Below are 12,311 nucleotides of genomic sequence, written 5' to 3'. Positions count from 1 at the left end.
TCATTCTCAATAAAATTAGGCAAATGTCTCTATGAGAAATTCTTTAAAGGTTGAGATAATTATGTTATTTATTAAATATAACCTAGGCAAACTATCAAATAATGGCCTCTTGCCTTTCTGGAGAATAACAGTGCTTCTATCGAAGTATTTTGCTGACAGTTATTTGGAAGGAAAGAGTACCACAGGCTTTCCGGTTGCAATTAGCCCACACCTACACATCTGACCCACTTACAAAAAGACTTCAAATTACTGCTAATCACACAATTTGTTTCTATTATTCTGTGGATAATCAAAGCTTATGGACTAGTGTGTTGCTTATTTCAGAAACTGGGGCCAAAAAAAACAACATACAAAGGAATATACTTTGGAAGAAAAATGTATCAAATGTTTATGAACTTAAATTCCCAGCACATGAATAAGTACTTGTGAGAACGCACAGAATATCTGCACAGGGGTCCTTGGGTGTTTTTTTTTACAACCAGAAACCATTTAAATTGCCTGAATCTTAAAAAGCCAAAACAATTGTAAATTAAGGCTGTTGAGATCCTGTGTTGAAGTTCTTCCACATTTTAGTCAGTGGGAAACTGGTCAAAGAAAATAATTAGACTAACGATGAAATTCATCACTTTACAAATGCAACTCTGTTAATGCTTGAACAACTGTTTTGAAAATGTGATCACAACAGGAAAAATAGACCAGCAAGTTTGAAAGTTTCTAACAGAGCATTGACTTGCTTGAAAATTGTACCTCATTTCCTAGCAGGGCGTAAAAGCAGGCTTCTGATGCTTCACAGATGGCAGTAAGATTGTGCCCACCTTCCAGAGCCAAAATCACACGTCCTTTTGCCAAACTCATTAGCTCCTTAGTCAGGTACTGAAAACCTAAGATAGAGAAAAGAATAAGTCTCAACAATCTTAAGTAATCCAGACGCTGATGCATTAATTTAGCACAGTATTCAACTAACAATGTACTGTGCATGCTGTTCTTCTTCAGATTGTAGCCCAGCTACTTTGTCTAGCATGTTTATTGTTTCTTTTTGCCTGGAGCAATAGAGATAGGAGCCTGTTCTGTATTCAAAATATTTTTTTCTTGGTTTCCCCTTTCTGGGATTCCCTATACCCCACACTACAGTTAACAAGCTACGGACAAACCTTTGCTAGCTCTAGGACACTGCTTTCATCTTCATTTGCTCCTCATGGGGAGGGTTTTGGTTTCTGCTGAGTATTTCCCTCTGAAGACACAGCTGAGATCAAGAATTCACCATGTGTCGGTGGGGGTGGACAACTTTCTCTGTGTGCCCTTTGCAGCTGAAACTATAAACCTGTTCTTTTTAAAACTGGCATGAACCTGCAACAAAGAATCTTTGGAGTCCCAATGGTCTTCGCTACTATGTCACAAATTTTTGAAACAGCACAATACAATTCTTCAATACTATTTTAAAAATTATATGACAAGGTTTCAATGCATCTAATTGTTTAGTTGCATTGAAAACCAATTTATCTATAAGTGTAAAAGTATTTTTGTCATTTTTATTTTGAATTAAGTTTAACCTTAAAATGAAACATGTCATTTGTAACATGTGAAATTATGGATTCAGGATATAAAGCTTTAATATTGAGATTATATAAACTAAAATAAGATGAAAGTTGAATAATCTAATTAACCTTGACAGTAAAACTGAAGCAATGGCTACATGCTTTCTGAACTGTTAGATTGTACTGTAGATTTTCTTTTCTCACCAATATTATTTAAACTAATATTGTGATATTCGGGTGTGAGGGGGGAGGAAGCCAAATCAATATCCTATTTCTCAAGACTTTTGTACATTCTTGTGTTGTGATCAATCTAGACCATAATTTTAAAACTTAACTCATTAATAAACAATATACCAGCTAAAACAGAACCACGGTCCATATTTTATATTCCTCTTTTGTTTCATTTGCATCAAATGGAGACAACATTCATACTGATGTCTCCATCTCACCTAAGAACATTCCTGTTATTAATTGAGTTAAAAAAACATTACTTGGCGGTGGGCTATCCCAGGTTCCTTTGTAATGTGAAACCAGCCTGTTTCCTGCAGTTAAAATAGCCTGTTTAAGACTGCAGCTGATAATTCTGTGTCCTAAGTGTACTCCTTGACTCATGCTACAAAGCAAGATGAGAAAGACAGTAGTGGTATTTAACATGGAGTCTAATGGGTTGAAGATTTTGACAAAAATTAGACTGAATAGTTATCATGCAGCCATAAAGTTAAGCATTGGCTGGAATGTGTGGTAGCAATAACAGCTAAACTGACAGTGCTCACCATTATTATTGGGTAAAACTAACAGCAAAGTCTGGCATTCGCACATGAGCAGTTAAATGTGGAAATTCACAAGTTTCTGTAAGAGATGCCCTGCTCCTCCACAGGGTGTACTGCTGTAGTTTTCAGAGATAGAATCAACATAGAAATCAGTGATTTGCCATGTACTTCAACTAATTACCCATTATTCTTGCTGAAAAAGTTAATCCTTGTTCAATCAAGAGTAACTGATTTTTAATGGTTAACTGTACTGCTGAAAAACCTCTCATGTCTGAAATTTTTTTTTTACAAATGTGGAGTCGCATTCCCTCCAAAGAAAATTAAAAGGTTGCAGATGTTTTAAAAATGTATTTTGAAAATGTTTGTGTTTTGCTGTTTATGTTTCTCCCTTAATTCAACATGTGTGTCCCAATCTTTATTTAGCTTTCTGTACAATTATTTAAATGTAACTTATGTGTCTTGCTTTTTACTTCTTGCTTTCTCATCTGTGAAAATTCTCAATCTGACTGGCTCTTCAGCTTGTCTGCTGGCTGCCCTGTTGCTAGATATCCACAAATCCCCTGTAGAAGATGCAAAATTCAAATGGACATCAGAAAAAAAAGGAAGTTTGTGCTCCAGAGAAAAGGGACAGTGTCATAGTGGAATGTTACTGGTCTAATAAACCAGTAATGACTAATGCTCTAGAGACATGAGTTCAAATTCCTTCATGGCAGGTGGTGGAATTTAAATTCAATTAATTAATAAAATTGGAATTAAAAGCTAGTCTCAGTAGTGGTGACCATGAAACTACTGGATTGTCATAAAAACCCATCAAGCTTGCGAATGTCGTTTGGAGAAAGAAATCTACTAATCTTACCCAGTCTGGCCTGCATGTGACTCCAGACCAACAGCAATGTGATTGGCTCTCAACTGCCTTCTGAAATGGCCTAGCAAGCCACCTAATTGTGCCAAACTGCTACTGAAAATTCAAAAAGAAATGAAACTGGATGGACCACCCAGCATCGACCCTGCTCAGCAGACTCGGTAAAGTACTCTTCACTAACACCTGGGGACTTGTGCCAAAATTGGGAGAGATGTCCCACAGACTAGTCAAACAACAGCCTGATATAGTCATACTCATTGAATCATACCTTACAGCCAGTGTCCCAGACTCCTCCATTACCATTCCTGTGAATGTCCTGTCCCACCGGAAGGACAGACCCACCTCAGTGGTATACAGTTAGGAGGGAGAGGCCTTAGGTGTCCTTAACATTGACTCCAGATCCCATGAAGCCTCATAGTACCAGGTCAAACATGGGCAAGGAAACCTCCTGCTGATTATCACCTACTGTCCTTCTTCAGTCATGAATCAACACTCCTCCATGTTGAACACCGCTTGGAAGTAACACTGAGGATACCAAGGGCACAGAATATACTTTGTGTGAGGGACTTCAATGTCCATCGCCAAAAATGACTTGGTAGCACCACTACTGATCGAGCTGGCTGAGTCCTGAAGGACATAGCTGGCAGACTGGGCCTGAAGCATGTGGTGAGGGAACCAACAAGATGGAAAAACCTGCTTGAGCTGGTCCTCACCAATCTACCTGTCACAAATGCATCTATCCAATACAGTACTGGAGGGGAACCACACAGTCCTTGTGGAGATGAAGTCTAGTTTTCACACTGAGGATACTGTCCATCAAGTTGTATGAGACTACCACCAAGCTGGATGGAATATCTTTGGAATAGATCCAGCAGCTCAAAACTGAGCATCCATGAATCACTGTGGGCCATTATCAGCAGCAGCGCAATTATATTCAACCATAACCTGTAAACTCATGGCTCAGCATATCTTGTACTCTATCATTACTGTAAAGCCAGGGGATCAACCCTGGTTCAATGAAGAGTGCAGGACAGCATGCCAGGAGCATCACCCGTTATATCTAAAAATTAGGTGCCAACCTGGTCAATCTACAACATAGGACTACATTCATGCTAAACAGCAGAAACAGCATGCGATAGACAGAGCTAAGTGATCCCACAATCAATGGATCAGATCAAATCTCGGCAGTCCTGCCAAATCTAGCCGTGAATGGTGGTGGACAGTTGAAGAACGAGCCAGCGGAGGACTCTACACAAACATCCTGATCTTCAATGGTGATGGAGCCCAGCACGCCATTGCAAATGCCAAGACTGAAACATTTGTGACCATCTTCAGCCAGAGGTGCTGTGCTGAATGGATGATCCATTTCAGCTTCCTTCTGAGGTCTCCAGAATCACAGATGCCAATCTTCAGCCAATTCATCCACATGATATCAAGCAATGACTGAAAGCACTGGATACAGCAAACACTATAGGCCCTGAAAAAATCCCAGCAGTAATACTGAAGGCTTGTGCTCCAGAACCAGCCCTGCCTCTTGCCAAGGTGTTTCAGTGCAGCTACAACAATGGCATCTACCCAATAATGTGGAAAATTACCCAGTTATGACCTCTCCATAAAAAACAAGACAAATCTAATACAGCCAATGACTGCCCCATGAGTCTACTCTCGATCATCACATACCATTGCTACAAGAGCAGGTAAAAGGCTGGGAATTCTGTGATGCATAACTCACCTACTGACTCCCGAAAGGCTGTCCACCGTCTATAAGGCACAAGTCAAGAGTATAATGGCATTCTCTCCACTTGCCTGGATGAGTGCAGCTCCAACAACACTCAAGAAGCTTGACACCATCTAGCACAAAGCAGCCCACTTGATTGGCACCCAGTCCACCACCTCAAGCATTCGATCCCTTTACCACAGGCATACAGTGGCAGCAGTGTGTACTATACACTAGATGCATTGCGGAAACTTGCCAAGCCTCCCTTGACAGCACCTTTCACACCTATGACCTCTACCATCTAGATGAACAAGGGTAGCAATCGTATGGAGCGAAATTTTACGGCCCTGTCACAGCAGGGGGCGGGGCTATAAAATGTGGCAAGCCATTCAAAAGTCCATTGACTTTGGTAGGTCTGTAAAATCCCGCTGGCATAAAATTCCACTCATGGACACATCACCACCTGCAAGCTCCCCTCCAAGCCATATGTCATCTTGACCTGGAACTATATCACCGTTCCTTCTCTGTCACTGTGTCAAAAACCTGCAACCCCCTGCCTGCAACACTGAGGGTGCACCTACACCAGATGGACTGCAGCAGTTCAAGAAGGCAGCTCACCACTAACTTCTGAAGGGCAATTAGGAATCAGCAACAAATGCAGGGCTTGCCAGCAACGCTCATATCCCATGAAAGAGTTTTTAAAAGTAAGTCTGCTAAAATGATTTTGCCAGCTTTTCTCAAGGTGAAAGGCATGTACCATTCTTTCACTACAAACTATAAAACCTGGGCCATTACCACAGAGGCAGAGGACTAAAGGCAAGGGCTGAGGTTTAAAGGTGAATTAAGGAGCGAGTAATTGATAACTTTTATAGTGTATGGTGTCAGGGAAGCAGTGTGGGTCATCCTTTGTTGAGAACTATAAAAAATAGTAAAATGTGTGGGTTGCACCAAATAGAGCCATTCAGTTGATATTTATAGTGACCTTCCTCTGAATGAATCCACAGAATTGATGTAGATTGAGTAACTTAAGGTTATAAGATTAAGTTTTGATAGAGATGGCTAAATGTTTTGTGTAACACAATTGTTGCTGATCATGCAATATTAACATCATGGATCTGTCATGCCAAGATAAACAACTGGTCAAATATAAGGTAGAGTCAGACAGGTAATTTAAAGTTTCACTCAATTAAATTTGGAGGAAAGGGGAGGCTTTTTGCAGAATCTTCCCTTTATGGGGTTAAATACATTGGGTAGAATTTGTCATAGTGTAAATTGTACATGGTCTGTGGAAAAACATGATTGCTTGATGAAATTATCTATTGCCCTCTTGCAACCATGCCTCACAGTCACCCTCCACAATTGTTGTCTTTCCCTCCTCTCCTCACAAGCAATTACGAATCCTCACACTCCTCTGTTTTATTGGACTCTGGCAACATGTGCCCACCTGCTCCACTGGTAAAGGGGTGTCGTTCCAGAAGGCTGGAGCTGTCAGCAGGGACCTGTCATGAGCGCCTGAGCCTCCTAAGGTACTGCCTCTGGTGCTCGGACAAGTCAGGAGAGCTGACCCTCAACCTGTAGACCCTGTGCTGAAGATGGCACCTCCTTCCGGCTGGATCTCAGTGTTAACCCCCCTGCCCTGTAGAGGGGGCATGTGGCTGAGGTGAAGACCATTGGTGCTGCTGTGCTGCTGGTGCTGTTGCTGGTTGTGCTGCTTCTGCTCTTGCCCTCATTAGAGGTCCACGGTGGAGCGGCATAAGCTGCTTCCATGCCGTGGCGAAGGCTGGCAGCAAGGGAATGCAACTGAAGGTGAGTGAAGACAGGTGGAGAGTCTTCCAAGATGTTGATAATCACTTAAGAGTGCACCAGCAGACAAGGCTGGCGTGTGCAATAATATTAAAAAGACAGAGTCAAAGGCTCTGTATCTGAATGCAACATTCCTAACAAAATGGATGAATTGTTAGTACAAGTAGAAATAAATAAGTATATCCTGATATCCATTACAGAGGCATGGTTGCAGGGTGACCAAGGCTGGGATCTAAATATTGAAGGGTATTTGATATTTTGAAAAGACAGGGAGCTAGTAAAAGGTGGTTGGGTAGCTTTGTTAATTAAGGATGTTGTTAGAACAGTAGGGAGAGATGACCTTGGCTCGAAAGAGCAAGAGGTAGAATCAGTTTGAGTAGAGATAAGAAACAGTAAAGGCAAGAGGTCATTTGTGGGAGTAGTTTTTCGGCCTCCTAACAGAAGTTACATGGTAAGGCAGTATATGGGAAGAAATAAATGAATGAATTGGCTGAATGGCCTACTCCTGCTCCTTGTTTGTATGTTTATATATTCTTGGTAAGCAAGGGGGTGATAGTTTATTGGAGGTAGGTGGGCTGCAGATTCCAGGTTACTATCAGAGCAGCCATGACCTTATTAAATGGCAGTGCAGGCTTGAAGGGCGAAATGGCCTACTCCTGCTTTGTGCTCATATGTTCATCTGTTCACATGTAAGAAAGGTACCGCAACAATCATGGGTGACTTTAATCTACATGTAGATTAGACAAATCAGATTGGCAAATGTAGCCTGGGACATGAGTTTTTGGGACACTCTCAGAACAGTATGTCCTAGACCCAACCTGGGAGCAGGCTATTCTGGGCCTGGTAAAGAGTAATGTGACAGGGTTAACCAATAACCTCATAGGAAAGGAGCCTCTAGGCGACAGCAATCATAACATGATTGAATTTCATGCTCAGTTTGAAGGGGAGAACTGTGACTCTAAGACTAGAGTTTTAAACCTTAATAAAGGTAATTATAAGGAAATACAAGATTATGTCAGGCATGGACAGGGTGGATAGGGAGCAGCTGTTCCCCTTAGTTGAAGGGTCAGTCACAAGGGGGCATAAGTTCAAGGTGAGGGGCAGGAGGTTTAGGGGGGATGTGAGGAAAAACTTTTTTACCCAGAGGGTGGTGACGGTCTGGAATGCACTGCCTGGGAGGTTGGTGGAGACATGGTTGCCTCACATCCTTTAAAAAGTACCTGGATGAGCACTTGGCATGTCATAACATTCAAGGCTATGGGCCAAGTGCTGGTAAATGGGATTAGGTAGGTAGGTCAGGTGTTTCTCATGTGTCGGTGCAGACTCGATGGGCCGAAGGGCCTCTTCAGTAATTCTGTGAAAAGCTGATCTAGCAGATTGGGAAACTAGGTTAAAAGGAAGGACAGTAGAGATGCAAAGGCAGATATTTAGGGAGATATTTAATAACTCTCAGCAAAGGTTTATCCCAGTGAGAAAGAAAGACTCTTTGAGAAAGGTGCATCATCCATGGCTGAATGAGGAAGTTAAGGATAGTAACAAATTGATAGAAACACTGGGCAAACCTGCAAAAATTAGAGATAGGTCAGAAGATTGGTCAAATTTTAAGAACCAGCAAAGAATGACTAAAAAAAAATTAAAGTGGGAGAAAGAAGAGTATGAGAGAAAGTTAGCTAGTAATATAAAAGCAGATAATAAGACTTTCTACAAGTGTATTGTCACAATGATGGGAATTTGCGACTGAGTGAGATCTACCCATAACTTCACCAGCTAACCAAAAACATTTTGAACTGTTTAAAGAGGACCTGTTTTTTAAAAAAAAACACAAGAAAAGACACTGATCAAAGATGTCTACCACATGGGGCAGGATTTTTATCTCGTTGGGCAGGCAGCCCGGGAGAGGTTGCAAAATGACTGCCGCCTGCGATCAGCCCCCAACCGCGAGTTCATGCTGGCTGGCCAATTAACAGCCAGGCAGCATGAATCGTGCGCGGCAACACTGAGGGCTGCCAGGGTGGGGACGGGAGAAGGGCGAGCATGCAAGTTTGCACATGCACACGGGTGCGTGCACTGAAAGCTCCCTGAAGGCACAGAGCTGCCTCAGGGAACTGAAGAATTTTAAAAACGTTAATAAATAATTTAAAAATGTTAAAAACTTGTCCCCTCATGTGATTCTGTCACATGAGCAGGGACATGTTATAAATGAGATTTAAACATTTTTATTTTATTTTTAATTTCTGTTGAAAACCTTATCCCGCCTGTGGATGAGTTCCATAAAAAATTCAAAGGTCGCCTGGCCAATTCGACTGCCCGCCAACCGTAAGGTTGGACAGGCAGTGAAAAACTGCATCTAATTGTTACTTTAATGGCCTTAATAGGCCTGTTAATTGCCAGCGGGCACACTGCCGATTCCTGAGTGTGTATGCCGACTGAAATATCGCGCAAGTGCACGTTGACATCGGGCAAAAAAGGGACTCTTGAAAGGAAGGCATATAGAATGCAAAGTGCTGAATTTTAATCAACAGTAAAGGTAATGGGCACTACTAATCAGCCAGATACACCAAACAGACATTCAAAACCCCATGTGGAGGTTTCTACTGTTGGTTTCTAGTATCTTGAAATGCGTTTTAAACGTTTCTGAGATGAATGATCAAAAATATGATTACTTGTTCTATAACAATGGCTGCATGATATGTTAATCAGATTCCCTCTTGGAATACCCAAGATTGTAAGAAGCCTTCTATTACTGTCAGTGAACACCCATAGAACACAACTTCTGCTCACATCAGCTCTGATTTCAGGATCCAGTAAAGGTGATGAACCATCAACACCAAATACTTCTTCCTGTCCAACTCCTGTGACGATCACTTGCATTGCCATAACCTCCAGGGCTATGAGCCAAGCGCTGGAAAATGGGATTAGTGTAGTCAGATCTTTGTTGACCAGCGTGGACATGATGGGCCGAATGGCCTCATTCAGTGCTGTAGGCATCTAAGTCCATGAATATACAGACAGGAGGTTTTTAAAGAATTGTTTTTCTGCCTAGCCAGAAATAGAGGGGAGTCATCAAAGTCATCTGGAAAAACTGCAGCAAGGAATCTCTCTCCCTCTCTGAAGCTAAGGTAGTCTCCTGCACATTGCAGTTACCTAACATCAATTCAACTCCAGGATTTTAAAGGAAACCAGCTAACTTCAAACGGCTGCAATGTTCAACAGCCTATACCTCAAGGACAAGCAATGGACTTAATTGTATATTCTTTTAACTTTTATTTGGACTCTAACATTTCTTACTGCTGCAACGTGTGTGTGTGTCATTGCGTCTTTATTATTTTTTTCTTGGGTTTAATAACTAATAAACTTACTCTTTCTTGACTAAAGAAAACCTGGGGCAGGATCTTCCGGTCGGCGAGCGGGGGCGAGGCCCGCTCGCCAACGCATAAAATGACGCGGGATGACGTTGGGTGGAACTCCCGATGTCACCCCGTGTCATTTCCATTTTCAGGTCATCGGGGGCGGAGCCAAGTCAGCTGTGTGCCCGCCGGCCTGTCAACAGCCTATTGAGGCCATTGAAAAACTAATTAAGGTCATTAATGGACCTGCCCGTCCAATCTTAAGGTTGGCGGGCAGGCCGGGAGCCCTGGCAGGCTTTGGATAAAGGGTTGGTTAGCTAACAGGGAGTAGAAGCAGGGATAACTGGGTCTTTCGGGGGTTGGCAGGCTGTAACAAGTGGAGTGCCATAGGGATCAGTGCTGGGGCCTCAACTATTGACAATCTACTTCAATGATTTGGATGAAGGGACCAAATGTATGGTAGCTAAATGTGCCAGTGACACCAAATAGGAAAGTAAGTTGCCAACAGGAGGTAGAGAGGCAGCTTAAGTGAATGGTCAAAAAATTGGCAGGTGAAGTATAATGTGGGAAAATGTGAACTTGTCCACTTTGAAAGGAAGAATAGAAAAACAGTATACTATTTAAATAGAGATTGCAGAGCTCAGTGGTACAGAGGAATCAGGGTGTATTGGCACATGAATCACAAAAAGTTAGTATGCAGGTACAGCAAGTGATTAGGAAGGTAAATGGAATGTTGGCATCTAGTGCAAGGAGAATAGAATATAAAAGTAGGGAACTTTTACTGCAGCTGCACTGGGCCTTGTGAGACCACATCTGGAATACTATGTATAGTTTTGGTCTCCTTATTTGAAAAAATATATAATTGCATTCGAAGCAGTTCAAAAAAGGTTCACTCGACTCATTACTGGGAGGAGGGCCTTATCTTATGAAGAAAGGTTGAACATATTGGGCCTATACCCATTGGAGTTTAGAAGAATAAGGGGTGATATTATTGAAACATATAAGATCCTGAGGGGATTTGATAAGCTAGATACTGGGATGATGTTTCCACTTGTGGGAGAGACTAGAACCAGAGGACACAGTTTAAGAATAAGAGATCTATTGTTTAAGACGGAGATGAGGAGAATTTTTTTTCTCTAAGGGTTGTAAGTATGTGGAATTCTCTTCTTCAGAAAGCAGTGGAGGCTGGGTCATTGAATTTATTCAAGGCAGAATTAGATTTTTGATAGACAAGGCAGTCAAGCGTTAGCGGGGACAGATGGCAAAGTGGATTTGAGACTACAATCAGGTCAGCCATGATCTTATTCAATGGCACAGCAGGCTCGAAAGGCTGAATGGCCTACTCCTGCTCTTAAGTTCCTTCCTTCCTATATTTCAAGCAGTGAGAGAAGAAGTGCTTTAAGCAGCAGCCTCTCACCTTGCCATGCCTGCAGCTCTTCAATTTCACTGATCAAAGTCTTTCCAGCTTGCCAGTTTCACTGAAGAATTTTTTCCCATTGTGCACTCACCTTGGTAACTCTGGTGAGTTGCTGACTGGGGGTCAGAAGCCAGGTGCCCTGGCTGTTAAATCCAGAACTGAGGGTTAAAATAGTTCTTAATTAGCTTTTTGAACAAACGAGTTACTTACCCAACAGATCCAAGAGGGTCTCTTACCCTCAATCCCACCCCATTAAACCCAGAATAGGGATGGATGATGTCAGGATCCCAACCCAATGGCAGTTTCAGGGGATTTAACTCCCCACGTGCACCCATGCAAGCCTGCCTTCCCTAGTTTGTAAACTTCTAGCCAGAGTGTCAACATCTGGAGCAGGACCCTCTAGTGCCACATTACTAAATCTTTGGTACAGTTTCAGGTTAAATGAATCAAATGCCTTGCTTCCTGGGAGAAATAGGAAACAACACCTACATCCTCTTTCACTGATAACTTGAACATCCACGGATAGATTCACAAGCTGCTAATGCTTCATCTTCACGGTGACATATGGTCTATATACGCTTGCTGTAGGAATGAGGGTGATAATATTTCCAAGAAACTCCTGATGGATTAACACTAAAAACTTCAGGATATACAATCCTGTCAGCCAGCAGTCAGTGGTGACATACACTTCTCACAGCCCAATTGCCAATGACCTGGAATTAGCTTAGATCTCTGCTCACATCCTTTAGTCAGAACTTGATGACTTCAGTTTCACTGAAAGGGATATCTTGTCCATAACCTTTAACAAGTTGACATAAAAAATAAATTTTGCATAGAAAAACTAAATACCTCAATTTGCT

At 42.0% G+C, this 12,311-nt stretch overlaps 1 protein-coding gene across 2 annotated transcripts in view; it reads right to left on the bottom strand.

Moving 5' to 3' along the window:
• Positions 1 to 12,311, bottom strand: part of LOC144678862 (histone deacetylase 9-like) — a 635,070-nt gene that overhangs the window by 54,406 nt on the left and 568,353 nt on the right. For both annotated transcript variants that reach the window (XM_078538855.1, XM_078538856.1), the window contains exon 22: positions 748 to 881. In XM_078538855.1, coding sequence (XP_078394981.1) covers positions 748 to 881 — 134 coding nt within the window. The remainder of the gene's footprint in view (positions 1 to 747; positions 882 to 12,311) is intronic.

This window comes from Cetorhinus maximus, chromosome 3 (genome assembly GCF_964194155.1).
Source record: "Cetorhinus maximus chromosome 3, sCetMax3.hap1.1, whole genome shotgun sequence".
In the NCBI taxonomy this organism is placed as follows: Eukaryota; Metazoa; Chordata; class Chondrichthyes; order Lamniformes; family Cetorhinidae; genus Cetorhinus; species Cetorhinus maximus.
The sequence above is the reverse complement of the archived record's forward strand: the minus strand, read 5'-3'. Positions and strand labels throughout refer to the sequence as shown.